The 27,090-nt window shown below is 43.0% G+C and overlaps 5 protein-coding genes across 14 annotated transcripts; 3 read left to right on the plus strand and 2 right to left on the minus strand.

Moving 5' to 3' along the window:
- Positions 1,966-5,893, plus strand: LOC8066818 (polyadenylate-binding protein RBP45). The gene is made up of 7 exons (XM_002447089.2): positions 1,966-2,402; positions 2,918-3,383; positions 4,635-4,684; positions 4,766-4,896; positions 4,982-5,084; positions 5,167-5,367; positions 5,568-5,893. The coding sequence occupies exons 1-7, from the start codon at positions 2,052-2,054 to the stop codon at positions 5,568-5,570; spliced, it is 1,305 nt and encodes a 434-aa protein (XP_002447134.2). The 5' UTR covers positions 1,966-2,051; the 3' UTR covers positions 5,571-5,893.
- LOC8066819 lies at positions 6,719-11,077 on the plus strand. 2 transcript variants are annotated; one of them, XM_021463747.1, is made up of 10 exons: positions 6,719-7,041; positions 7,689-7,810; positions 7,886-8,022; positions 8,164-8,228; positions 8,307-8,521; positions 8,728-8,913; positions 9,594-9,695; positions 9,783-9,833; positions 10,255-10,345; positions 10,486-11,077. In XM_021463747.1, exons 1-10 carry the CDS (start codon positions 6,855-6,857, stop codon positions 10,638-10,640), a joined length of 1,311 nt encoding a protein of 436 aa, XP_021319422.1. In that variant the 5' UTR covers positions 6,719-6,854; the 3' UTR covers positions 10,641-11,077. The 2 variants fall into 2 exon arrangements, with proteins under 2 accessions (XP_021319422.1, XP_002447135.1); XM_002447090.2 differs by having other exon boundaries at positions 6,721-7,041; positions 8,728-8,973.
- LOC110436532 lies at positions 11,614-15,083 on the minus strand. Of its 3 annotated transcripts, none has more exons than XM_021463748.1 (8): positions 14,923-15,083; positions 13,421-14,377; positions 13,208-13,264; positions 13,031-13,084; positions 12,903-12,956; positions 12,755-12,814; positions 12,600-12,680; positions 11,614-12,102 (listed from the first exon to the last, which is right to left on the minus strand). In XM_021463748.1, exons 2-8 carry the CDS (start codon positions 14,295-14,297, stop codon positions 12,050-12,052), a joined length of 1,236 nt encoding a protein of 411 aa, XP_021319423.1. In that variant the 5' UTR covers positions 14,298-14,377; positions 14,923-15,083; the 3' UTR covers positions 11,614-12,049. The 3 variants fall into 3 exon arrangements, with proteins under 3 accessions (XP_021319423.1, XP_021319424.1, XP_021319425.1); XM_021463749.1 differs by having other exon boundaries at positions 11,654-12,102; positions 13,421-14,326; XM_021463750.1 differs by having other exon boundaries at positions 11,654-12,102; positions 13,421-14,346.
- Positions 16,226-18,853, minus strand: LOC110436533 (chloroplastic lipocalin). Of its 2 annotated transcripts, none has more exons than XM_021463751.1 (5): positions 18,546-18,853; positions 18,014-18,155; positions 17,414-17,659; positions 16,920-17,210; positions 16,226-16,596 (listed from the first exon to the last, which is right to left on the minus strand). In XM_021463751.1, exons 1-5 carry the CDS (start codon positions 18,608-18,610, stop codon positions 16,318-16,320), a joined length of 1,023 nt encoding a protein of 340 aa, XP_021319426.1. In that variant the 5' UTR covers positions 18,611-18,853; the 3' UTR covers positions 16,226-16,317. The 2 variants fall into 2 exon arrangements, with proteins under 2 accessions (XP_021319426.1, XP_021319427.1); XM_021463752.1 differs by having other exon boundaries at positions 18,014-18,149; positions 18,546-18,787.
- LOC8066820 (putative disease resistance protein RGA1) lies at positions 18,870-26,887 on the plus strand. Of its 6 annotated transcripts, none has more exons than XM_021463741.1 (10): positions 18,870-18,986; positions 19,216-19,359; positions 19,530-20,153; positions 20,234-24,432; positions 24,564-24,662; positions 24,788-24,858; positions 24,978-25,275; positions 25,839-25,942; positions 26,052-26,372; positions 26,489-26,887. In XM_021463741.1, exons 3-4 carry the CDS (start codon positions 19,556-19,558, stop codon positions 24,409-24,411), a joined length of 4,776 nt encoding a protein of 1,591 aa, XP_021319416.1. In that variant the 5' UTR covers positions 18,870-18,986; positions 19,216-19,359; positions 19,530-19,555; the 3' UTR covers positions 24,412-24,432; positions 24,564-24,662; positions 24,788-24,858; positions 24,978-25,275; positions 25,839-25,942; positions 26,052-26,372; positions 26,489-26,887. The 6 variants fall into 6 exon arrangements, with proteins under 6 accessions (XP_021319416.1, XP_021319418.1, XP_021319419.1 ...); XM_021463743.1 differs by having other exon boundaries at positions 18,976-19,359; positions 24,978-25,073; positions 25,149-25,275; XM_021463744.1 differs by having other exon boundaries at positions 18,976-19,359; positions 24,978-25,054; positions 25,149-25,275.

Genomic DNA, 27,090 nt, shown 5'->3' on the forward strand with positions numbered 1-27,090 from the left:
CTCCACATTTTACTCAGATGCCCTGACAATCGGAGCCTCTAATCTTTGAGCAACGGTCTCTTTGACCGAGAGAGGATGTGAAGCCCATGATCACCTTTATGCACTTTTTGATGCTATCTTGGGTCTTGGATCGAGCTTACTCTGCCATCTTGATGCAGTGGACATTTATGAACTGTTATCATGTTGTTTATGTCAGTTCGATGGCAAATAAAGAAAATGGTGTTACACTTACACCTGCATGAGACCTTTATGTTAGCTATTTGAGGAACCAATGTTATCAGCGTGTGTTAAGTTCGTACCTTTGGACCTATCTTAGGATCTATCTATGTTATTAATGTGCAAAGTTTGTAATCTCAAACATCTTGGCTTTGCTTTGAAACTTTATGTCAGCTATCTTAAGATCAATGTTATTAACTTGTGGTAAGTTTGTAATAATCTTCAAACATCTTAGCTTTGCTTCTTGTTTTTGTTTCGTATATATCGTCGTGCTTTTTCATAAAGATATTTGCGGTGCCAGCCCGCCCGCAAAGGCGCACACTAATCACTAGTATATATACTGTTCTCCCTTTGTGTCACCACTTTTTCCTTACCTGGATGTTGCTCAGCTTCCCTGATGGTTTCTTATGATTCTCATTAGTCATTTCCATCCTTGATTAAGCTCTAGCTATACGCAGGGTTTCAGTCGTCAATCGACCTCAGATGTGCTCTTGCAGTAATGCTCTCCCAACCAGATCATGTGCTAACTGAACAGTACGCGAGTTTGTAATACTTGATGACCGATGCCTCACTGGCATCACAGTAATCGACACAGGTGAGGCATAGCCATGAAAGCTCATGCGTCATCAAAACTGAAAAGGCAGCTGCATTTGTTCAAGGGTTTCTGGGATTGTTTCTATGAGTACCTAGGATGTCACAATGTTTGACATGACATGTATTGAGTTATTAATTCGCCGCAGTTCAGGTGCTCATACTGAGTCAAATTGGTTTAACTTTGACTAAGTTTGCAGTGAACAATATTAATATTTATTTATGTCTTGAACTAATTTTATTACGAAAACATATTTTGTAATCTAATGGTACTTCTTTGGTATTATAAATGTTAGTAAAAATTTATGTACTTTTCTTTATACATGTACTCACAAAAAAGTAATCAAGCAATATTATCATTATTCTCACCATACAGACTGTCTTAACTAACTTTTTTTATAAGGAATACTACTCCAGTCTTCACAAGAAATTATATGGTGAACAATTGGGGACCATTCAAAATAATATATTTTCATTTTCCTGTGTCATAGCACGCCATTTTTCTTCGGTATGAAAATATTATGGATCTAAGTTTTATGATATTTCAATTCATGATATCTTTCTTGTGTCATAGCACGCCATTTCAATTCATGATATATTTCAATTCTTTTCAGCAAGGTTTCTATTTTCATGTACAGTCACCTAAGTTTCATCATCTAATTTCCGCAGGGCACTCTTCAAAAAAAAAAAAAAATTCCGCAGGGGAATGCATCTTGTTTTATACAAGTCAAGTAGTAGTTTCTTATATACCTTCTCAGATAATCAGGTCTTGTTTAGTTCTATTTTTTTTTGATTTTAGTATTTTCGTTTTTATTTGATAAATATTGTCCAATCATAGAGTAACTAGGTTTAAAAGATTCGTTTCGCGATTTACAGATAAATTATGCAATTAGTTTTTGTTTTCATCTATAATTTATATTCTATACATGTGTCGTAACATTTGATGTGATCAGAAAATCTTGAAAAGTTTTTGGTTTTAAACAAGTTCTCAGTGTAGGCCATCGTGCCGGCTAATTTCAGGCATTACAGCCGTACGTGACAAAGCAAGCACTAATGCACTACCAAATCGGACCAGCACCACCGCCCGGCCCACGGCCCACGGACCATGGCCTACGGCCCACGTTAAAGTCTCCTCGTATACAGACCGCGTCAACACCGAAATTTCCTTCTTCCCCCATCTCCTCCTCGCCGTCCCTCCTTTCCTCCCGTCGCGGCTAGGGTTAGGGTCGTCTCGCCAAGTCGCCATGATGCAGCAGCCCCCGCCGCCGCAGCCGCAGCCGGGCATGGCGCCGCCTCCTCCTACTCAGGCCGGTGGAGGGCAGCCACCGCAGTGGGGCGGGATCCCGCCGCCGATGACGCAGCAGTACGGCGCACCGCCTCCGCAGCAGCCTCCGGCGATGTGGGGCCAGCCTCCGCCGCAGGCGCACTACGGGCAGGCGCCACCTCCTCAGCCGTACTACGCCGCGCCTCCTGCGCCCGCGCCGGCGCCGGCCGCCCCCGCTGCGGCGGACGAGGTCAGGACGCTCTGGATCGGGGACCTGCAGTACTGGATGGACGAGAGCTACGTCTTGGGATGCTTCTTGAGCACCGGGGAGGTATGGGACCCGATCTGATTGATGCTGGCGGTGGATGCATGTGATTTCGATTGTTGCTCTTCACGGAATATATGATGCGCCCTTTGCTGACGCGAATAGTTCTTGCTTTAAGGTTTATAAATTTTTTGATTGTTTACTCGTTTTGTTGTGAATTTCGTACGACTGCTGACGATTGAAGCTCCAGGTTAATAGTTAGTTAGTAGTGTTCTAGAACTTATTGTAATGATCAAGCTCTGGTCTCTGGGCTATATCAGTGATTCTTGAAACAGATTTTCAATTTGGTTTCATGAATTTGTTAGCATGATCTAGCGATAGTTGTGTATCATAAAATAACTTAAAATTGTTGTTTAAGCGGCCTATTATCTTTTGCCCTAGGGTTATAATGTTTAGCAGCCATATAATTTTTTTCACAAGACAATTTATATGCTTCAGTTTGAGTTCTCTGATTTGTGTTTACAGCTGTATGCTGCCCATGCATTCATGACCCTTTACTTCATATTTACATGATTTTGCAGGTTCAAAATGTGAAGCTCATCCGTGACAAGAATTCAGGACAGCTTCAGGGCTATGGTTTTGTTGAATTTACAAGCCGTGCAGCTGCAGAGCGAGTTCTTCAGACATACAATGGACAGATGATGCCAAATGTTGAGTTGACATTTCGGCTGAACTGGGCCAGTGCTGGTGAAAAGCGTGATGATACTCCTGACTATACCATTTTCGTTGGGGATTTGGCTGCAGATGTTACAGATTACTTGTTACAAGAGACATTCAGGGTTCATTATCCCTCGGTGAAGGGTGCAAAAGTTGTGACTGATAAATTGACAATGCGCACAAAGGGATATGGGTTTGTGAAATTTGGTGATCCTACAGAGCAAGCTCGTGCAATGACTGAAATGAATGGAATGCCTTGTTCTTCCAGGCCTATGCGTATTGGTCCTGCAGCAAGTAGGAAAAATACAGGAGGTGTTGTTCAAGAGAGAGGTAAGCATGGCCAGTCTCATTTCCCTGTGATTCTTGTCAGCTTCTACATGTTTGCTGATTGATGCAACTGAGGATACATTTAACCTGTTCTGTTCATATTAGTCCTTTGTGTTGTTTTAGTACTTGTGTTCAAATCAAAGTTAGGCATAGGTGTCGACCTCTTCACTTCCAGAAGTCATTATTCCTAGTACAACATTCCCAGTGTGAATTTGGATAATTTAATACATAGAACGATAGTAGACTCATGGAACTCATGTTATCTGGAAGCAGGATACCAACAGGCTCTATTCGTATAGGAGCCTTGGAACTGACCTGAGCTGCAATGCATTTCTTGTTTAATGCGTGGCCTCATTTAGGTCAGTGTAAATCATTTATGTCCTAAATTCAAAGTTGGTTTCCTTAAGTTTATGGTTCTTTGTACATCCCCGTGCTATCTCTGATTCTGTTTCGTCTGTGTATGCACTTAGTGCACAATTTCTTTTTGTACATCTTTTATTAGTGCATGCTTTCCACTAAGGCTGAGGGATTGAAACTCTTTCCCTTATATTTAGATTCCTTAGAAATACTTGACAGCTCCTACCTTACAAGGCTTGTTTTTTTATTCTCTTCAATTTGTTCTAGGTGTTGATGGTCGAGTATTGACTATGTATTTGTCAGTTTTACTTTGTTTCCTTCAACTGGGATTTATCAATATCTGTGCACAACTGCAAATGTGCATGGTTTGTACCTACTTAGCTAATCTGAGATATAAAGTAATGGTCACAGCTGAGATTTTAATTGCATAGTGTGTTCCATATTTTGTTCTATTGGTTCAGCTTGGTTTCATGCTTTATGCACAGTGTACCAAAACAACATTTTTTTGGCCTTGGACCAATAAATAATTTTCTACATAATCTATTCTTTCTTATTGGCTCTCTCTTTGGCAGTTTGGCCGCTTGAATCCTATGTTACCTGAATTTTGGGCCTGTCTAGTTGACTAATGTTCTTACCAATACCATGATTCTTCATAATTGTATGTGTTAGATGGGCTAACTTTGTATAATTGCTCTGATGCATTCTTTCTCCTAGGAACATATAACACGATATGCATGCTCAATTTTCCTTTTGTAAATGTTCTTATTGTTGAATATGTGTTAACCTAATAACTTTAGTGACCTGTAGGCTTTTCCGTGGTAGCATTCATTTATTAGATATTACTATTCATCAATCTTACAATGTATGTTGCCTTCACTTTTTTGCTTTTATTTACAGTACCAAATTCTCAAGGAGCTCAGTCTGAGAATGATCCTAACAATACCACCGTGCGTTCTTAATTCTTTTTTCTGCATATCAGTCATTCATCTCCCAGTTTTTTGTAAACTTTATTCTGTTATTGCCTTCAGATATTTGTTGGTGGTCTTGACCCCAATGTCACTGAAGATACCCTAAAACAAGTTTTTTCTCCTTATGGCGAAGTCGTCCATGTTAAGATACCTGTTGGGAAGAGATGTGGTTTTGTTCAGTTCGTTACCAGGTTGACCTTTATTTACTTATTTGGTCTGTTGGCATGTATTTGTAAAAGAATTTTTTGTCTTAGTTACTATGGCAATGCATTTCAGACCTTCTGCTGAGCAAGCGCTGCTAATGCTGCAAGGGGCCTTGATTGGTGCACAGAATGTTCGGCTTTCATGGGGTAGAAGCCTGTCGAACAAGCAGGCTCAGGTTATTTCTTGCATACCATTTTTCTTCCTTCCATGTTGTATAGTGTAGATGAAGTGGCTAATGTTGATGTAAAAATTCTCAGCCTCAGCAGGAATCCAACCAATGGGGTGCAGCAGCGGCTGCTGGCGCTGGTGGTTACTATGGTGGCTATGGACAAGGTTATGAGGCTTATGGCAGTGGGTATGCACAACCTCAGGATCCTAACATGTATGGTTATGGTGCTTATGCTGGTTATCCCAATTACCAACAGCAACAAGCTGCACAGCAGCCACAGCAACAACAGGTGAAGCTCCTAGCTAATTAATGCCATTTTGAGTTTAAATGGTGACAAAATCATCTCCACTAATAACAATTAACAAATGTATGCCAGCGTTCACATTGCCTTGTTCAACCACGCTTACATGCCAGGATCAATAGGCATTACATGATGTCTATATAACCTTGTTTACTGATCACACACTAATTTTGTTTTCTTTCTTGCAGTGAGGCGTGTTTGCTCCGGTAGGTCATTGGGTTGTCGAGATGGAATTAATTAATATTATTTCAAGGCACTCTTATATTGCATTCTTGTCAATAGAGGTGGTTTCGAAAGGCTCCTGATTTTGATGGTCCCATGGCCCGGTCTCATCTATTTATATCACATATGCCCTGTTATGTCTATGAACAAGTGGTGCTCTACTGTGATTGCTGTGTTGAGACATGCTTAATTTCTTTCCATGCTTCTCGGATCTATTGTTATCTGTATTACTGTGTATTGCAAATCTACTGATGCTATATGCCTATATATGCACTGTGCCGTTTCTCGCCTATGCCATTTTTCTGGTTATTATATTATAGCGTTGGATTCGTTCTTTATCACTACGGACAACCGTGTTTTGTTTGGGCACATGGACATGCACGATATCATGCCAGAATGTGTCGATGGCAACGTGGCCTCATTTTTTATCTGTTTCGACGCATTTACCTCAGGGTAATGTGTTGTCTGTTTCGACGCCTTCACCTCAGGGTAATGTGTTTTTTGTTGCCGTTGTGAAGCCATGAGGTACCGTCGTTTTCGTGGCCGTCCAAATCTGAAACAGTGGTATTACAGTATGATGATTCCTTTTCAGTATTCTGCGTGGAATTCCAACCATGGTCGTTTCTTTATGATGGCGTAACTCGCTTCTGGAAGCGAGGTCGCTTGGCTTTTGCTGGATGGATCGTGTAAACAACGAGCTTGTACCAGGAACCACCTTTTGAGTAGACATTCGTGGTGCTTTACGCATACTACCGATGCTTACTTTTAACAAAGCCTTGTTACGATTTAAAAAAAGTCTTTTACGAGATCAGATCAGATCAGATCAGATCTAGGTATTATTCGAATCTCAACACGGCTCGCACTTGAATTTTCCCTTGGCAACGCCTATCTCCGTTTTCAAAATTTCACAGCTTAATATACGCGTGCAAATTTGGTGTACAAATAATAAATTAATTAATAAATAATCCAAACATGCCCATGCTTCGCGTACATCCCGTAACACGATAACACCTTATAAAAAAAAACACGCCGCCAGGCTTTAAGATTCGTGCGGAGCAAGAGATCATCAGCCCGGAAAGGAAGGGAGCACAAAAGGCGCGAGCACTCGCCTTGGCGTCCGTCGCGGTGCCACCACCTCCGATCCGAAGCGAGTCCGAGTCACACGGCCGCGCCCCTCGGTCCTTTCCCCGCTTGCCTTTTTCGGCTCGGCACCTCGCCTCCCCTCCCCCCTTCTCTCTCTCTCTCTCTCTCCCATGGCCCGCCCCAGGAAGGCGAAGCCGCCGCCGCCGCCCTCGCCGCCCAAGGCGGCGGCGCCGTCCATCGCCGAGGCGCTGCTGCTCGCCACGGTCTGCATGGTGGGCCTGCCCGTGGAGGTGCGGGTCCGCGACGGATCCGCCTACGCCGGCGTCCTCCACACCGCCTGCGTCGACGCCGGATACGGTGCGCGCTCCGCTCTTCCTTCACTCTCCTCCCTTCCGTCGCTTCTCGTAAAAGCTCGCAATCGCTGGGTTGCCCCCGCAGGGTTTGGGGATCACGGGAATGCGGTCCGGGACGTGATCCAACAGTGGGTGGAGTTGGACGGTGGGTGCTCTGGCTGGTGCCCCCGTTCTCCTTTGCATCCGATTGATCTGCTTGCTTGGCGTGTGATTGTGGTCGCTTGGAGCCCGCCGGATGTTGGTTTTTGGAGTGCGTCGGGATGGATTTGGAGGCGGGTGGTAGAGATCGCTGGGTCTGGTTCATCTTGTGTTACAGCTATGCATGCTTCCTTTTGTTAGCCGTCAAGATCTCGGTCGTTTCGTCTTGGTTGAGGTGGTTGATTTTGCGGTGTCGTGGCAACCGCAGCATGATTGGGCCCAAGTTATGGATTAGGGGATGACGCACTGTGGGATTCCAAGATCATAGGTTGGGCTCCTTGTTCCCTACAATCTATGTAAATAGAGTATGCGATATTTTTTTGATAGGCATTTATTAATGGTCTGCCCTATATACGTTTCGAGCTGCGAGTTGAAGTGCCAAATATTTAAAGATGAAAAAAAATCGTCTTTCTGTTGGGAAAATAATTGCATTGATGACTTCATGTTGAGCAGGTGTCGTGCTAAAGAAAGCAAAGAAGATTGCAAACGGGAAGGGAGATGCGAATCTGTCGCTGGGATCGTTTGTGGACACTCTTGTTGTTCACCCAGATGACCTTGTTCAAGTGATTGCAAAGGTAGGTTTAATTTAGTAGCATGCTACAAGGCATTGTATTGTACCGGTGGTCATGACAGCCATTCTTTTTCTGCAGGGTCTTTCACTCCCCCTTAAAGGTGTCTGTAAACCTCTTGATTCCAACATGGTGGCCGCCAGTGGATCCTTGAAGCCTCAAACTTCACATGCAAATGACCCAAAAATGTCTAAAACTGGAAATATATCTCCACTTACGTATGTTCTCAATTCCATCTGTGCATACTGTTTTTTTTTCTCATGTGGATTCAAGCAGTCGTAGACATCAAGGAATCTATTTAACTTCATTAAATTCTTACTTCTTTCCATCGTTGAACAATTAATACTATTTTGTCGCAGGCAACCTGAGAATTGTGCCTCGGTGGGTCTGGAGAAAAATACTTCTGTTAAGAAAAATGGTCAAAGTATGAACCCCTTTTGTTTTTTCTATTACCAACATAGTATTTTTTTCCCTGTTGCATTAAATATGCTCAATTACGCAGATAGTGGTTGCACTACAAGTTTAAGCTCTTCAACTGGACATGTGAGGCCATGTTTCTCTGTGAATGGGGTTTCTGGGTCTGCAACTATGGTGCCTAAAATTGATGTTTCAAGCTCAGCTATAGCTGCACCCGTGGTGGCTTCAGATGTTAAATCCTCTCAGCCAGCCAATAATTCCGTTACCAAGATTGTCACGTCAAGCAAAACTGCTGCTAAGGTGAGCTCATTTAATATTGGATTGCGACAGTTCTGTATTGATCTGACTTCTGACCTATTAGTGCTTGGAGATTTTATCTTCTGTTTTTGAGTTTTGACCATACCTGTAGTTGCTAGGCTGCTAGCTGTACAGATTTGTTGATTATGTTGGTTGTTTTATGAATTCTTTTTCTTCTATGTTAATAGAGCAATTGTACATTATTTCAGGAATTTAAACTCAATCCTTGTGCAAAGGTCTTCTCTCCATCTTTTGCAAGTTCTAAGCAAGTACTTGCAGCTACGACGGCCCCTGTTGACACATACTACATTTCACACTCTGCCCCTGAAGTACCAATGGGCGTACCTGTATATGAGTCAAGATCTGTGTCAGGCGTTTCACCTCTATCCAACAAGGTTCATTATAGTAACCTGTCTCCTGCAAACTATGCCATTTCACCGCAATATGTTCAGTCAGTAAGTACTTTGATGTATTCTTACGTGCTTTTGATTGTTTCAATTGTTTCACTCTTTATTGGATAATACTATAGTATTCCCTTGATATTAAAAAAGAAATATTGTATAGCAACTTGTAACATGCCTCCCATGGTTCAAGTTGATAACTTGCTGCACATGGGTTACTCCATATTATTTGTTCTATGTTTGAGCTCCTGCACTTACACCTATGTGCTTTGCAGTTGGGCTATGCAAGCCATTCTTATTTGTTAGCTGGCTAATTTACCTTTTCTGTTGGCCTAAATTAATAAATTGAAATTGTAAACCGATTGTTCACATCAACTTACAGCTTAGCACAGCAACTTTAATTTCATTCTGATGCAAGAAAAATCACATCTTTTTACTCCGAACTGAAAAAAGCTCACATGTAAATGTATTTTATATTTTTATGTTTGATTGAAGGCTTTTTTTAACCACTTGTCTTTATGTAATGTTACTGTACTTTGTGCAAGCATATTGCCAATAGCCCAATACACTAAAATTTGGTCTTGCTTGCTGCCTCTATCGTGAATGTCTAATTCTAAAATTCTAACATTATCATGCTTCTGAATTCTGATACTGCTTGACCTTTTGGGTCATAGATTGTGGGCCATAATGCATCCAGACTAGACCCAGCCAGAGTTGGCACACCATACCATCCAATGCAGGTGGGCGCAACCTACACTACCCCTAGTCCCCAGCCTGTAAGTCTAAATTGCCTGACCTTATATACTTTAAGTTATGTTAATTTGTGTTGTATAAAAAAATTACTTTATGTGATGACATGATAGGTAATGACTGGGAAGTTCAGTCCTGTTGTTTATGTTCAACCAGTTCCTCAGGTGAGTGATTCACAATTATTGGTTGCCTTGACATTTAAAGTGCATAATATCAAGAATAAGACGACGATGCAGAGAATAGTTCACTTCTATATTTATAAAACCTAGACCTTGCCTTTAAAGTATTTTAGCTTTACTCCTGCAACTTTCAGTGTTCTTCACATGTGATTTACCTTATGCTGGCAACCCTGATGTTGCACAGATTGCTTTACATATTATGTTAGTTTGTTAACTGGAATGAACTGTTTTCTTTTGGAATGTTTTTTTTTCTGTAATGGATGATCTGTTAACCTGTTTAATCTTCTTGTTATCTCTGGCAAGTAACCAACCATGTTCCATACAAATGATATGACTAAATAGTATAAGTCAGCACAGATTTTTTCCCCCTTACTCTTGGCTCATCTATTCTTGGTTCCCGTTGAAGGAGGCAATGCACGGAACACCCCTTGGTTTTCAAGGATGGCCTCGCCCTGTGCTGTTGAATTCATATCAACCTAGCATGCAGAAGTTCCAAGGTACCACAGACCAAAAACATGGTTTTGGCTACTGTAGAAATGATATTGCAATGTTTTAGCTTAAGTTTCTTTTTTCTTGAATGAAACATACTTGTTTCGGACTCAACTGACCATTGAAGCACCTGCAAAATCTTCTCTAGGCAACACCCCGGTGTATTTGGCCCCTCCAGTCATGGCAACTGGGAACCTGCCATTGGTGGTACCAAGCCCTGCACCACTTGTGCAGCCGTTCCAGGCCATTCATCCCATCATGGTCCCTGCTGCAAGCAGCATGGCCCCAGGAAAATACATGTAAACTTGTCGTACCAATGACAATATCCTCTTGTTGGAAGAATCCTGGCTTACCCCTTCGGTTTGGGGTATACGTCTGAAAGGACTCCGCGATTTTGCCTAGTCTGTTGATTCACTTGTCAGTTGCTGGTCTGTGTCCGTATTTTAGTTGGAAGGGCTTTGCAACTTCTTGCCATTCTTCATGCTTGGTGTGGGTTTCCGAAATATTCTTTTTAGGGGGGTTCCATGGGGCAGTAAAATGAAATAGAGAGAAATTGCAGCAATTCTTTGTTATCTTAGCAACACCTTTTCTTCTTCCAAGAGCACTATGTACAATGTGACATTTTAAAAGATTAAGATAGTGAAGGCCTTATTTTCATGGGGCTAATGTACATTCATCTTGCAAGTGTAACAACTTTTGAAGTTTTGTTTAAGAAAAAAACATGAAGTTTTGTTCGACAATGTTATTTCTGTAATGTCAGCAATATTCTTTTTCTATTAGAGCTCGCATCGATTTTGTAGGACAACATAGTGAAGCCTTAAAAACTAAACTGACTATTTTGTCAACATGCAAGTCATGTGTAAAATTGTATTGAAAATACTTTCAGAATCTCAGAAGAATAAAGAATATCCTAGAAGAATTTTTTATCAAAATGCATGCATCGAAGACTGAAACTTAAGTATATTTGTTCGACCAATGTAGTAGGGCAAGAGACCAGAATATATAATGGTGTGCAACTGTCCTTCCAATTAGCTTTGCAATTGTTTCAACGGCCATGATGTGCCTCTTCTGTTGGAAGGCTTTCCTTGGACCATGATATGGGCATATGGGCATATGGCCCATCATCTTATATGAGTTTTCGTTTCCGGAACAGCAAGGCAACGACACAGCTAAAAAGGATAGTAAATTTAGTTACAAAATACGGGGGCAAAATCTGTTGAAGATACTTCTTTTTTTTGGGGGGGAAATTAACAACAGACAAGAGGGACATAACATATTATCATGCAAATTTTCCTGTATAACATCAAATTTCCATATGCCTGTGAATCAGAGCTTATCAAATGTCAAAAAGCCATATTACAAGACCAGGAGTTCAAAATAACTTTAAGTCATGTCATCTTCCTAAAAATGAAAGTACATCAAATAATGTTTCTTTCTCCCCTTTTTTTTTCTGGTTTACAATTCTATCTGGTGCTATAACTGATGTCCTAGGTGATATTTTTGGGGTTTCTGTATCTCTACTTAATCTCTCACCTATACTTGCAGGGGAATAAAACTAAAATGTAAAGGTAGGAGTCTGCACCTAAAGCATTGGTCCATTCACAAAAACTCGAGCTATACATCCCAATAAGCCTGACAGAAACATTACAGGCAGCAAACTTTCACTAAACATCAGGATCTGTGTTGTGTTCATTGAATCTTGATCTCTACTTTCATTTACCGCCAACCTTCATTTCTTGTTCATCATGCGCAGGCTGAATGTCATCTGGAATTATACAAATTTAAGCACCGCAGTAGTTTGTTAGCTCTTGCAGTAAAAAAGAAGTCTCCCTAGGAGGTGACATATTTATATGCTAAGCTGCTTGTACTAAAAGCTTCAGCCATAGGCACAAGGTAGGTTAGGATGAGCCAACGGCCACCCAGTCTAGTCATGCATGGCAGATCATATTCATGAGTGTAGGATAAAGAGTTATATATTCTTTTTATCGAATGCATGAGAGTTGCACTATCATATTCATTAAGAGAGGAGAGTACACAAGAGAACTAGACATCTTGAACGCAGTTCAACAAAATTACAAATTCCTACATTTAGTACATCTTTTTAGTTTGTGCAGATAAAAGGGTATAATCAAATCATTACATTCCCTTTGATTTGATCAACACAAAAGAATTCAGCCATCGCAATACTTTATCATAAAATCAAGATTCTGATGCCACTAGACACATTAAAAGGAGAGGTGTAGGCCTCATTTTGGTTTTTACCTGAGGCATTTGACTTTGAGGCATCGACTCCTTTATTGACATCGGTCTCTGTCTTCAGCTGCTCAGATTGTTCTGTGATGTCTAAATTTTCATACCCACGGTATAAGATCATGGCCAGTTTTTTAAGCGTGTGAAATATTGGGATCATATATCACCTGATGCTTCCTTAGAACTCTGCTGTTCACTATTTGCAGAATTTGGCTGATCTCTGGCGCCTGAAGAAATCCCCCACTTAGTGGTCACTTTTAAGTTTTAATAAAATAATATGGAATTGGAAATCAGGAGTATAAAATTATATTGTACCTGATGCTATCTTGATCTCATCAGACATTGTCACATCAACATTCTGAGTTTGACCTGCCAGGAGAAAGAGCACTTAGACTACATGCATTATGCGAGTTATACTTCAAGCATAGAATTCTAGATCTTACCAGAAGATTCCCTAATCACATCTGTTACTTGATCATTAAGCTGTTGCCTTTCCCCTGTAGGAACCAATCAAGGTAAGGAGATCAGGCCAAATTAGTTGAAGAGTTGAAGTCTCTTTCAACCCAGAGACAATTTTCAGTTTACTTTATATAAAAGGTAGCACATAAACTAGTTTTGACCTGGAGAATCCTTGACCACTACATCCACAAGAGCAATGTTTGGTTTCTCAGCTTTCACTACAAAAGAACAAATTTACAAGCATTAATATGGCAGCCATAAGACTTATGGGATTGAAAAATCAGATGGGAAATGCAGTCTGCGGGACAAAACAGTTTCTAGAATTCAAGTCAATGATCTGAAACACAACAGGGCACCAATCCAGCAAAGCATACCTGGTGATTCCTTGGTCACATTTGGAGGTTCTGAATCTTTCTGAACCTCATCAACAGACTTCTTTCCAGTAAACTCTTTTTGATTAGCCGGTTGCTTGCATGGTACCGAGACAGGACAAACAGATTTAATTGGCACCGCAGCAACTGATGATTGTGGGATCACAAGTTCAGCATCCTGCCTGGCCAAAGTTCTCATTTCAGGATTACTGGGAGCAACTGATATAGGTACTGCTGCAACAACACCAGAACCAATGTAAGGCCTAGGAGCAAGAGGCACAGCATGCTTAGCAATAGTTTTCTCAACAGGTCTCCTCATCTGCAGAGGCTTTGCAAGCGTAACATCCTCCAGGTGCATTGGCACAGGAAGAGCAGGTTGCATATGAATTGCTGATGCTCGCTTTCGAACTTGACTCGGTCGAAGCATGGGTAGCTCTGGGGCAAGGTCATCCTTAGGTGTTATTGGACGGAGATTAATTTCATCTGGAACCCAACCTTTGAGCACCTGATTGTCCTTCACTTTTACCGTAATGAGGGAAAACCCAGGAACTTTCTTGGTCAGCTTGCCAACAAAATGCTTGCCAAGAACGTTATCCTTGCCAGAATTACCTTGAAGAGAAACATTAGCCGAATTTCTAGGTTGAGCAGACCAATTACCATGAACACTGCCACCTGATGTATGGCTGGCCATACTTGAGCCATCTTGTGTGCAGTGAAGAAGAGGTGGGGCGCTCTGGAGGGGCTGTACCTTCTGTGGTAGTTCATATACAGGATACTCGTATTTCCTTGGGCGGCCACGCTTGCGCTTTACACCAGAAATCGATGACTGGTCCACAGACAAAGTTTCATTAGGTACATCTTTGTTCCCTTCTGATGCCATCTTTACGAGTTTTGTTCAACCAGCTGAATCTGAAAATGGTAAGAATACCCTGTTGGTGTCAATCAGCACTTGTTTCTCTCCTGTAAACCGGGAAGTGATGCAGTGAAACAAACACCCTCAGAATGAAAAAAAAAACATGCGTAGAATTTTGAGAAGCTACATGGCACAATTTACAACCAACAGTGCAATGTTTAGAGCGTGACTTGGCAAAACAGCAGTACAGGCTGAAATCCACTGTTCTATTAATGCATTAAAAATGTCATAGATTTTGAGGCTGCTGCTAAATAATTCAAAAGGATTAGAAGGAAAGAGATAGATATATTTCCTGGTCTAAAATGCGAGAGTAAAAGGTAATCAATTAAGGGTAACAACATACAAGCCGATTGATCCCCTGCGCATGCGTATATTTAATTCGTACTCTGCGCATGCGTATACGAACATAACACGGGGACATCATGATCAGTGCACCACCAAAATAGGAAATAAACCGCCATCACCACTCCGTCACACATCAAAGTGAATCGCCATGATCGGAGCGTCCATCAAGGCAGAAATTTCGATTTGAACGCTCACACCAAATAAATGGAAACGGCGAATGAATCCAAACGAACTATGGCTCCCTTACCGCTGAACCCGCTACGCGCCAATCCGGAGGGATCGAGCCCGCGAGGGAGAAGACGAGAGGGGCCGTTGCTGCGGAATCTGGATCGCCGCGAGGTAGAAGACGAGAGAGAGGGAGGGAGCGCGGCCGCAGGCGCAACAGCCCCAGGAAAATTGGGGAACGGAACCTAAGCCACAATTAACGCGAGGGAACGTCGCCTTCAGCGTAGAGGCCCATGCTTTCTTCGCTTGTGGGCCGCACGTCCGGAGGCCCATGGTGCCGATGGTGGAGGGCCGGCTCGGGCTGCGCGCGTGCCGTGTGGTGGTGCCGACCCGGCTCCAGTACCAGGAGTAGTAGCGTGGGCACGCGTGGTTCAGCCGGCCGATCGAGCGCAGATGTGCTGCTCCCTCGGGACACCGAGCGTGCCGGCACGCGGGAAGGCAGCGGCGCCGTCAAGCCGTTTGACGGCGAGGGGCGCACGAGGCTGCGTTCTGGTGCTGGCTTCAAGCACCGGCTGCGGGTGGCAGCCGATGCATGGCGCGTGCCCATCCTTATGGGCATTTCGTCGAGCAGGTAATGGGCAAGGTGTGCTCATGCCAGTCGCCGGGCTTGCGAGGGCCTCTCCGGCTATAAATTCGCCATTGTTAGATTCCTCTAGACCTGCTCATGCGATCTGTTGCTCAGACGAGTTTCCCAACCCTTCTGTCGCTGCCATGAACATGTGAAGCCAACCATGGTGTTCTCTGTTCTGTATGAACTACTGAAGGTCTTTGGCAGGAAAAAAAAAACTAATAAGGGAGTAAATAGAATAAAGAGTACAGTAATAGTGTTTTAGAACTCGATGCCATATCAGGTACAAACAATTTCAATGGCGTACAAAAACATCAGAAAAGAACAAACCCAGTAGCTGAAGAACAGATCTTAATCCTATATATTGCGCTCTTGTATAGTACTAGAAAAAAAAACAATCTACTTAAAGAGCTAACTGATACAAATCTTAATCTTATACATTCATCGCCTTCTTTTCCTCCTTTGGTTTCAGCTATTATTCTCTCAACTCTTACTGGAATTCTAACAAGTCACTGCGAAGGCTCATGATATTCACGTCACAGCGCTGCACCTACCCTCTGCTTACCAAGGCAAAGAGACATTGAATGTCGGTGCACATGCAAGTGATCCAGCAGCAGAAGTTGATTTCCTGATGGTGAGTTCTAATTTTCTAGCTCACACCACCAAAGGTTACTGGATATTCAAATAGTTCAGTATCGTCATGTTTTTTGGGAGAATGTTAGATGTTCTTCTGATAAAGCATATAGCAGAATTCAGATTAGCAAACGGTCAGAACAAACTGAACTTCATTCCATTGCAGCTCCAAGTGGAGAAGTGGACAATTGGTTACTGAACAATGTTACACTTGTTTTACTTGAAGTACAGTTCAAGCAGCTTCTTCAGGGTATCAAACACACTTGTGAATGGGTTAAGTGCAACTGGTGCCTTTAACTTGAGATCTGGGAACTGATTCGTCAGGGCTTCGTTCATCCCGGGCATCGACATCATCAAGGCAATCTGGTCTGAGGACATGTACTCGCAGTCTTGAGGGGTGTCCTTGATCTTGCTTGGGTCATAGCCGAAGTTGGCAACATAGGACTTGTACTTCTCAATGAATTCTGGCCCGGGGTTGGGTGTTCTTGAGTATATCTGATCAATGGCAGAAAGATGTTTAGTGCTTATGGTGTTTCAAATTACGAGTGCATCAGATAAGATGTGTTTACCATTACACAGGTATACTTTCTATACTTGCTTAATATTATTATCATTCAACACCACACACTTTTCAATATTCAAGTGTTCATAAAACAATGGAGTTTATTTTGAGATAAAACAAATAAATTAAGCCTAGTTCTGTTGACTATATAATCATTTCTTAGGAGATTTTGATGTTAAGATTATTTTTTTTTCAAGGAACACAGGCAAAACCGCAAAATAAAGAGCCTTCAGAAGTTCATGGTTCAGTTCCTTACCTGAATAAAGCTTGTATCCTTAGCTCCAGACACAACTGCATAATTGTCATAGTCAGTTGCAAGGACATCATAGGGCTCCTTGGGTATGAATGGCAGCGTGGGGAACCGGAGAAAGCATTTCTCACGGATCATCTCCTGCCTCTCAAGATCTGTCTCAGCACTTGACATGTCCTCTTCGGACAGGCATTGCACCCTCCCCCGAATACCAGTGATGTATCCATCAGGTCCACCATGGACACAGAATGTATCCACCTGGATTGAGCGTGACTTCTCATCGAACGAGTACACTCCCTGTGGTTCCAGAAAAATGGTGCAACATCCATTTATTGACTATATGCAAAGGGTATGGAAAATTGGAAATACCATCCATATGATAACCTATCTTAAAGCAGTCTGTTATTACTGCAGCATGACTGATGATAATATATTACTGCAGCATCATGTGGACAAGAGCTACAGTGCCAATCTGTTTGAGGTTTCAGGGATTACAATACCTGAGTACAATGACAGTCTTCTTGTCCCTGACCAGCAAATCCACGTTTCAGCGAGGCTACCTCAAACCATCTACCAGAGTAGCGAACTGGATCAAAGTTCTTTGCAGTCATACCCCTCATCATCATCCCTGCGCTGCCATCATCTGAAGGGTTGTCAAATTTCAGAGGAACTGAAGCATTGTCGATGGCTGCCACTGTTGCAATCTGGCACAAGCCTGGATGGGCAAAAGTTTCTGCAGGAATAGCCTGATCAACAAGAAGAGTTCATCGACATCGTGGCATATCACTTTAATCAGTACTCTACTCCAACTATTTCCTTGTATGTAGATTGTAGTGTGTACTGAAATTAACAATTTCCTTGTTTTTCTTAAAAAAAACAATTTCCTTGTTGTAGTGGGGACTCTGGTGCATCTTTGCTCTTCATTATGTTTCTTTTTGAGAAAAGAATGGATCTTTACTCTTAGTATGTGTACATACATATTTGAAGCTACAAACATAATGCAAAGAGAATCCTCTTTGTGATCTCCTAAGAGCTTGTGTGTTTATATCTGATATGGTACAGGTGGATCTAACCAGATGCTGGAACATCCAGATAGGTACCTGACTAGGTGGAGAGACGAACACAAGCGAAGCAGCAAGGCATGAGATTAACTGCCTGGATACTACTCCATGTTTGCTCAGTAGTGTTTCCTCATTCAGAGAGCATCTGATGATTTTCTGTCTGGTGGCGCTGCATCTTCTCCTACCAAGCCGAGACAAATAAACAAACACAGTGTGAAAAGGCATCCAGAAAACCAGTAAGTTTTACTGCAACGTTCCATGCTCTTTTCTGTAATGTGGACGAACTCGTCAGCATCTATCCAGGCTAGCAGTGACAAGGATGGTCACACATAGGATGGCTTTGTTGAGTTAGGTACTAGTCAGCATAGTTGGATTGGATCATTAATAAAGTGGGATTTTCATTTGGCATCAATATTCCGGAACACCCAAATATGCTTGAGATTCTAATAGCATATAACCTTGCCGTCCGTCCCCCTCCCCATTCCCAGCACCAGCAGCCCTCTACCCAACCTGTCCCAGTCGACAAGCAGCACCAAAGAAAACGAGTCATAACCAGCACTGTGTCCAGTACCTGGAATTGGGAGTGCAGGCGGGGCGCGGCGATGCAGGAGAGCAGCCCAGCACCACGAGAACCATGGCACCTCGCTCGCCTCCAAGTTTCAGGCCAAGGAGATCACTTCAGAAGGTCCCGGTAGTGGATTACGCAGTGGAGTTTCGCTGTCCATGGCGCGGCATGGCAGCTCGGAGATGGAAGGGAGGGGCGTTGCTCTGCTGCAGGCCGATGAATCTGGGACTGGGAGAGAACAGAGAAGCACATCCGGCGCCATCCAATGGGAGGCCTCCACGTTTGCCGACTCTCGGATTGGAACCTGGAAGGTCTCGGAGTCGGAGGACGAGTTTCTTTAATACTAGCTCTGTTCTTGATTGGGCCTGGGCCGAAGGTCACTAGTGTGGGCCGGATTGTTATGTAGCCCGGAGAAAAGCCTGGTTCTTGTTCCCACTCGAACCAATGGTAAGCCACTTGTCGCTGTCTTCTTCTTCCTCAGCGGCTCTGCCATCGCTGTCCATGAGAGTATTAGAGTAGAATAAGAAGCTGGTGGAGATTCCAAGCTCGGGTGTCCTACTTAATTCTCCACGTCTATTACAGTCAAATGTCATGACGTAGTGCTGCCAGCTGCGTTCGCAGCGATTTGTTTAGCTCATCGGATCGTTGGCGTGCCGCGCGTGCCATTGACTTGCAGGCTTGCAGCTCTGGCGCATCAGCTCCTTCGCACATCTGCTCTTTGCCATCTCCATTCTCTCCCTGAGCAAGCTCCCAGATCCTCTGCATCGTTGGGGTGTGCTCTGCGCTCTCCGACTGCGTGCTGACGAGTCTCCGACCGTTTGTATGTGCACCTTACTTTCTTCTTCTTGAAAAGTAGAACTAATCTTCCTGGTTGGGCAGCAATGATTCACGTCTGCATGTTTTTATGGCATTCGTAGCTAGCATCAGCAGTGCCTACTGCCTAGTTGTATTTGCAAACTAATTGGTCTTCGTTTTGCCGCATCCACAAAGATCCACCCGTCGCCTGAGCCCTGAGGATGGAGGTCGCTGTCAGCGCGGCAAGTTGGGTGCTGGGAAAGGCATTAGGCCCCATCACGGATGGCTTGCTGGAGGCATGGGCGGCCAGTGCCGGGCTTGGTCCCAACATGGACGCCCTCAAGATGGAGCTCCTCTATGCGCAGGGGATGCTCGACAACGCACAGGGAAGGGAGATCCGGAGCTCTGCGCTGAAGGAGCTGCTACTTAAGCTGCAGCAGCTGGCGTATGGTGCCGACGATGTGCTCGACGAGCTTGACTACTTTCGCATCCAGGACGAGCTCGACGGCACCTACCATGCTGCCGACGTCCACGGTGGGGGCTGCGTGCGCGACCTCGTCCTAAACACTCGCCACACTGCCAGAGCTGTTGCAAGGAAGCTGAAGCTCTCCTCGGGCTCGCGTCAAGCAAGCCGTGGCGATCCCGACCCTGATGAGCATGAAGATGGTGCAAAGCAAGGATGCTTCTCTGTCATCTGTTCCTGTGGCAGGCATGCCGCCATCGGCTCCACACCAAATTCACCCAACATCCAGAGCGACGAGAATGGCGGGTGCATGTCAAAGGTGGCTTTGAGCGCTCGCCGGGCTGCGCATACTATAGGTAAACTCCACCCATGCTGCTGATTTCCATGTGTCCGTTATAATGCTCACTCTGACATGCTGGAGGCCTCCAACAAGCAGGAAATGGATGGGCAAGGTTCTGTTGTGCTTGTCCATCCAAGATTCAAAGTCAGGAGGGAAAACGTGTTGTGCAGATACCAAAGTTGAAGTTTGACAGGGTGGAGATATCCAGTAAGATGAAAGACATTGTAGAGAAGCTAAGGCCTGTATCTGCCAAGGTCTCCACCATTCTTGATATGGAGCTGTTGGGTTCTGCTATTCTTAAGCTCGAGCAATTAGGCTCCAACCGTACCACAACCCAAAACAGTGCAATGGACCGTCCGAAGACCACTCCGGACATTATAGAACCTAAGTTGTATGGGAGGGATAATCAGAAAAAGATCATTATAGATGGCATTAAGCATGGAGAATATTTTTCAGATGGCCTAGTGGTGCTTCCAATTGTTGGTCCGGGGGGTATTGGGAAGACAACTTTCACACAGCACATATATAAAGAAGTGAAGGACTATTTCGAGGTCACAATTTGGTTATGTGTCTCCCTCAATTTCAATGCTAGTAGGTTGGCACAGGAAGCAGTGAAAATAATTCCTGAAGTTGATGGTGAAAACAAAAATGGTAGTGATCAAGAGCGAATTGAACAAAGATTGAAAGCTAAACGGTTTTTACTTGTTCTAGATGACATGTGGACATGTCATGAAGATGAGTGGAAAAAACTGCTAGCACCATTTGGAAGAGGGGGACAAAATGGTAACATGGTTATAGTGACAACCCGAATTCCAGAAGTGGCAGATATGGTTAAGACAATTGATTGTCCAATAAAAATGGATCGTCTAGAAGCCACAGATTTTATGCATTTCTTTGAAGCATGTGTGTTTGGTCAACAGGGGGCATGGGAAGATCATCCTGAATTGCATGATGTTGGGGAGAAAATAATGAGCAATTTGAAGGGTTTCCCTCTTGGAGCCAAAACCGTGGGTAGAGTACTAAGAAACCAACTTACTTTGGACCATTGGACAAGAGTTCTAGAAAGCAAAGAATGGGAACTACAGACCAATGAGAATGACATTATGCCGGCTCTAAAACTTAGCTATGATTATCTTCCTTTCCATCTGCAACGATGTTTTTCATACTGTTCTTTGTTTCCTGAAGATTATGAATTTGGTAGTGATGAGCTAATTCACTTGTGGATGGGACTAGATATTTTACACACATCTAGTCAGAACAAGAGAACTGAAGATGTTGGGCTGAGCTATCTGATTGACTTGCTTAACAATGGATTTTTTATAAAGAATGAGAAAGACGATGGTACTTCTTATTATGTCCTACATGACCTACTGCATGATTTAGCAGTGAAAGTTTCATCATATGAATGCATTACAATACCCAGCTCCAAAGTCAGGTCCATACAAATCCTAACTTCAGTTCGCCACTTGTCCATCATCATAGATGACAAAGAAGTTGAGAACAAAGAGAATTTTGACAACTTCAAAAAGGAACTAAGGGAACTGGACAAAAGACTGAATACTGAAAACCTACGTACATTGATGCTTTTTGGGAGCCACCATGGAAGCTTTGCCATGATTTTTGGTCATTTATTTAGAAATGCTAATGCCCTTCGCGCTATTTATCTGTCCGAAGCATCATATATTGTGGAGGATGTTCTGAATAACTTTTCAAAACTTGTCCATCTTCGGTACCTAAGGATCAAGTCCAAGTACATGGAGGACATATGCTTGCTGAGTGCTCTGTCTAGACTTTATCATTTAGAAGTCATTGATCTGCAGGAGTGGGAACATTGCTCTGGTTCCGTAAGATATATAAACAACCTTGTAAAATTGCGTCACTTTCTTGTGCCAAAAGACAAGGTTCAGCTTCACTCTAACATAGTTGAGGTGGGGAAACTAAAATTATTACAGGAACTAAGAAGCTTTGAAGTTGGAAAAGAAGGTAAGGGCTTTGAACTGAGTCAGTTAGAGCAACTATCAGAACTTGGAGGTTCACTTGCCATTGGTAATCTGGAAAGGACACAAACAATGAAGGAAGGAAGTGAGGCAAAACTGATACACAAAAGTCGTTTACGCAAGCTATCATTAGAATGGGCTGTCAACAGGCTCGGCAAGGATCCAACACATGAATCAAATATTCTGGAAGTTATGAAACCACATGTCAATCTTCAAGGCATATGCATTAAGGGGCATGGAGGCACTAATTGCCCAAAATGGCTAGGTGAAAACCTCTCTGTTAAAAATCTGGAATCTCTTCATCTGGATGATGTATCTTGGGAAAATTTTCCACCACTTGGAGAACTGGGCATGGTCAATGGGCATGGTGAGGAGCATTTGGGTTGCTTACCTCACAATAGGTTTAGAAATTTGAGAAGGCTAGAATTCAATAAGCTGCCAAGACTGAAGAGATGGGCTGAAAGTGACCCTTGTAATTTATTCTCTCACCTGGAAGTGCTCATCATCACATGTTGCTTTGAACTCACAGAGTTGTCATTTTCCCATTCTATTTGTTGCCAGCGACAGAAAGAGGCAAAGATAAATTGGTTTCCTAGACTACGGGAGGTCAAAATTGAAGACTGTCCAAAACTGCTGTCCTTTCCTCCTATTCCTTGGACTAGGGCTCCATGCTCAGCTAAGATAAAAGATGTTGGTTCAGGCATTAAGGAACTTGTTTGTGAAGAGAATTACAGATCTGGATATAGCTTGAAAATTAAGATGAAGCATGCTCGGTTATGGAAGTTATTGGCCTTTGATAATCTAACTGAACTAAAAGAGTTGAAGGTGCAGAGATGCCCTCCTCTCCCACTGCATCATTTCCGAAAGCTATCATCCCTAAAAACCATCGAGCTATCTGGTGGTTCAAGAATTGTCTTCCCGTCGGTCGAAGGTGAGAGCCATACCGAATCTCAATCTCCAGTTGAATGCATAACCGTCAGAGGGTGGGGTGCTAGTGGAAAGGAATTGACACAGCTACTGACTTGTTTCCCCAAGCTCTCTAAACTGAAGATGTGGTCATGTAAGAAGATTACAGGGCTAGCTGTAGTGGAGAAGCAGGCAATAGAAACACCCACGCCAACTTCTCCAGATAACAGAGTGGACGGCAATGTGGAAATCGAGCAGCAGAATGGCACAGGAGGAGAGGAGGAAATAGGAGCATCATCAGCAGAAGAAGGGCTGCTGCTCTTGCCTTCCCAACTACAGCAGCTCGATATCACCTACTGCCAAGAGCTGAGCCTCTGCTCCAATTCAATCGACCACAACAGAGAATCAGGACCAACTAGTGGAGGACAAGGGCTCCAATCTCTGCGATCCCTTCGATCGTTGTCGATAGGCTATTGCCCCAAGTTCCTATCCTCCTATTCGTCACCCTCCTCTTCTTCTTCGTGTCCCCCATTCCCAACCTCCCTGGAACGCCTCTCTCTTTTCGGCGCGGGGGGCATGGCGACGCTGTTGCCTCTCTCAAACCTCGCCTCTCTCACAGATTTAACCATATGGGGATGTGGGGATTTAAGAGGCGAGGGACTGCGGCATCTCCTCGCCCAAGGTCGTCTCACCAAATTAATCGTCCGTGAAACCCCCAATTTCTGGGCTGGTCCCTACGAACAAGAGTTCTTCCCATCCTCTTCCTCCAAACTGCAGGAGCTTGTGACGGATGACGTCGCAGGCGTCCTTGCTGCGTCCGTCTGTACCTTGCTCTCTTCCACTCTCGCCGATTTGAGATTTTGGTCAGACAAAAAGGTAGAGCGCTTCACAAAAGAGCAAGAGGACGCCCTTCAGCTCCTCACCTCTCTCGAGGAAATCAGATTTTGGGACTGTGACAAGCTGCAGTGCCTCCCTGCTGGGCTTCATGGACTCCCCAACCTCAAGAGATTAAACATATACAAATGTCCAGCCATCCGATCGCTGCCCAAGGATGGCCTCCCAAGTTCACTGCAAGAGTTGGAGATAGACGATTGTCCAGCCATCCAGATTCTACATAAGGACTGCCTCCCAACTTCACTGCAAAAATTAGAGATGAAGAGATGCCCAGCCATCCGGTCTCTGCCCAAGGACTGCCTCCCAAGTTCACTGCAAAAATTAGTGATAAGCAACTGCCCAGCCATTCGATCACTGCCCAAGGTGAATGACCTTCTAAGTTCACTGCGAGAATTGAATGTCCGCTATAGCCACAGCGAGGAGCTAAGAAGGCAGTGCCGCAAGTTGATTGGAATCATTCCAGTTGTCTACGCCTGACTAAGCCAAGGCAACAAAGAGGTGGAACTTCCTACCCACCACTTTCACTTGCATTCGTTAATCCCATAAAATTCAGTCATTCTCCTTTTGTTTATTTGACTGAAATCATGGTTTCCTTCAAAATAACCCACTTGTTTTCACCTATTGTGCAGGGTTCTTTCTCAATTTGTACATTCTTCTAACCTCCGGATTCTCACTGTATCTATACATGATTCTAAGTGCTGACTTAAGTGCTTTCCTTCTCAAAAAAGGCAAGGTTGCTCTTTCAGTTTTCATTAAAATATTTATTTCGTACTTCTATAAACTAACAGAAACAATAAGGTTACATATACACTGTCTTGGTAACAGATTACTAAAAATGAGTGCACATCTGCAGATATTCAGTAGTTGTGGTGGATTCGCAAGTCCTTTTATCACTGTTAGTTATCTTCTTTATCTTTATGTCAGGTAAACACTACTGGCAGCTGTCTCATAAGTTATTATTTGCTTCACTTATTGTAGATTATTTTAGTTTGAAGCTTCATGCGGCCAGATTATATATGTTAACAAACATTGTTGTAATTCAGGATAATTCTGTTATTGCAACACCCACCAAGTAAAGTATTGTTCAGTACATGCGACTTCATCTATTCCAAGTGCCCAAGTATATAATTATTCTTGAAGTATGTTTTCCTCTTTTTTCGCAAACATGCTTGACAGCATGTATTTCATTAAGTGGGTTAGAAGTTCGAAGACAGACTTGATAGGTGCAACGCCAGGGAGCAGGTGAGGCAAGCTAGAGACAGCCACCGACCAAACTGCCAACCTACCGCTACTGAGTTTACATAGCGTGACCAAACAACCACAGGATCTGCCTACCACCAAGTATGTCTTGCTCTCTCACCAACTGCTCTCTACACACAAGATCTGCAATAAACCAAAGGAAGATTATATGGCGCCCTCTTTAACTAAAATATCAATGTGCAATATTTCAAAAAATCATGTATGTAGTACACTTAAAGTTAAGTGTAGCCGCAAAAATTCAGTTTGAAATCTTGAAATCTAGGATGAATTTCAAACTGAATTATTGCAGCTATACTTAAATTTATGTGTACTACATACATGTGCTCCATGCTATTTGTGCAGCCGCTGCAGCTGCTTGCTGCTACTTCCTTCTTTCCAAGTACTGTAGATGAGAAGACTTTGTTTCAGCAGCAGCCCAAACAGCGCTGCCACATGATTTTTGAACTGTTTGGTTCTTCCACTAGATATGTCATTTAGATTTTGGGTTTTGAGCTATAATAATACTTGTTTCCATATATTTTGCGTTCCCCCTTCATGAGTTTGTTATTTTCTTCTTCAGTGCAGTGAATCTTGATGCCAAGTATTTTTTTTCTGACTTTTACAGTGAGTAACTGTTTTAACTCGTTAAGTTTTCCATATCACAGGAATATTTCCTTTTTGGATAAGCTATCATGAACCCTAAGCTACTAAACTGCGCAAGTGCAAGATTTGCCCAACTGTTGCTTGCGACAACCAACAAGCAACAAAAGTACGAGCTTCTCTATTGTCATTTTGTCAATCTTCCATATTCAGTTACAAATATTGAAGGCTGGTAATGTTGAAGTCTGCAGTCTGCTAATAAACACTTGGTTCTCCAGATCATCTCCTTGGAATCATGGCATTGCAGCAACAGAGGATATATTGCCACTTGGCACAAAGATTTTCTTTATTCATGGAATTTTCTAGCATTGCAGTAGCCGACATGAAACTAAACTGCTGCTACATTGCCTGGAGCAACTTCTTCAGATGCTCCAAAGTGGGTCCTCTCTCTATGATCTACCTGTTAACTGGCTGGTCCGGTCAGTGCCATATCAAGCAGTAGTCGACCAAGTGCTCCTTCAATTGCTCTCATCTAATTCAAGAGAGAAGCTGCATGCTCTCACAGGCACTTGTAGACACTCATCCTGGTTGCTTATGAGGTGAATGTTGTGCTTTGCTCAAGTCCTCTTTTGTGATGCAGTAGTACACTGTAAATTTCATTCTTCCTTGCAGAAATATTTATCAAGCTCTTTCTTGTTGGTAAAAATTATAACAGGAATTAAGCCCAGAAGTCTTGTCAAGACCACAATCATCTTCAGCAGATATGGCTTCTGAAATTTCTTTGCTGGATGGCAGGCTGAAACTATGTTGGAGTATCCAGGGAAACTTGGAGACGATAATATTTAAATTTTGTTCATCCTCGAAAATTCGAGCATGATGTAGAGTTACGGAAGGGGGCATCTCCTGATCTACTGTCGTTTGAGATAAATTGCATCTCTACTTTTCCGTCAGACCGCAGATATCAGATCCGCTAGTATCAGCTATGAAGATTCTCAGTAGAACTTGACATTTCATTGGTTTCATGCTGATATTTTGAATGCATTTTTGGAATTCTTCAGATAATAATATCTACTATTCATGTTCGATGTTGCTGATTTTGGCGAAAGGAAGGCAAGAAACTACAACTATCTAATATTCTCAAACTGTTTATCTATCTTAAAATATGTTTGAACGATGCAATTTCTTGCGATTTACATATTAATCAGCACAGACAAAGGTTTATCAACCAAAGCAAATGCACATGTTGGGTACCTTTGAAAACCGGTGGTTACTTTTGACAAATTTTATACTTATACAAATTTTCCCCGACCTGCTTGA

The sequence above is a fragment of the Sorghum bicolor genome, chromosome 6, assembly GCF_000003195.3.
Source record: "Sorghum bicolor cultivar BTx623 chromosome 6, Sorghum_bicolor_NCBIv3, whole genome shotgun sequence".
NCBI classification, from domain to species: Eukaryota; Viridiplantae; Streptophyta; class Magnoliopsida; order Poales; family Poaceae; genus Sorghum; species Sorghum bicolor.

Bases quoted from the DNA above. Each gene is read 5' to 3' on its own strand.
- LOC8066818 (XM_002447089.2), top strand. From the start codon at position 2,052: ATGATGCAGCAGCCCCCGCCGCCGCAGCCGCAGCCGGGCATGGCGCCG. The intron at 2,403-2,917 runs GTATGGGACCCG...ATGATTTTGCAG, and splicing joins GCTTCTTGAGCACCGGGGAG to GTTCAAAATGTGAAGCTCAT. The intron at 4,897-4,981 runs GTTGACCTTTAT...AATGCATTTCAG, and splicing joins TTTGTTCAGTTCGTTACCAG to ACCTTCTGCTGAGCAAGCGC.
- LOC8066819 (XM_002447090.2), top strand. From the start codon at position 6,855: ATGGCCCGCCCCAGGAAGGCGAAGCCGCCGCCGCCGCCCTCGCCGCCC. The intron at 8,229-8,306 runs GTATGAACCCCT...TCAATTACGCAG, and splicing joins TGTTAAGAAAAATGGTCAAA to ATAGTGGTTGCACTACAAGT. The intron at 10,346-10,485 runs GTACCACAGACC...AATCTTCTCTAG, and splicing joins TAGCATGCAGAAGTTCCAAG to GCAACACCCCGGTGTATTTG.
- LOC110436532 (XM_021463748.1), bottom strand. From the start codon at position 14,297: ATGGCATCAGAAGGGAACAAAGATGTACCTAATGAAACTTTGTCTGTG. The intron at 13,265-13,420 runs GTATGCTTTGCT...GTTCTTTTGTAG, and splicing joins TGTGACCAAGGAATCACCAG to TGAAAGCTGAGAAACCAAAC. The intron at 12,957-13,030 runs GTAAGATCTAGA...TTCTCCTGGCAG, and splicing joins TGTGATTAGGGAATCTTCTG to GTCAAACTCAGAATGTTGAT.
- LOC110436533 (XM_021463751.1), bottom strand. From the start codon at position 18,610: ATGGTTCTCGTGGTGCTGGGCTGCTCTCCTGCATCGCCGCGCCCCGCC. The intron at 17,660-18,013 runs GTACCTATCTGG...CTTGTTGATCAG, and splicing joins TCGTCTCTCCACCTAGTCAG to GCTATTCCTGCAGAAACTTT. The intron at 16,597-16,919 runs GTAAGGAACTGA...GCCATTGATCAG, and splicing joins AGGATACAAGCTTTATTCAG to ATATACTCAAGAACACCCAA.
- LOC8066820 (XM_021463741.1), top strand. From the start codon at position 19,556: ATGGAGGTCGCTGTCAGCGCGGCAAGTTGGGTGCTGGGAAAGGCATTA. The intron at 20,154-20,233 runs GTAAACTCCACC...TCCAACAAGCAG, and splicing joins CCGGGCTGCGCATACTATAG to GAAATGGATGGGCAAGGTTC.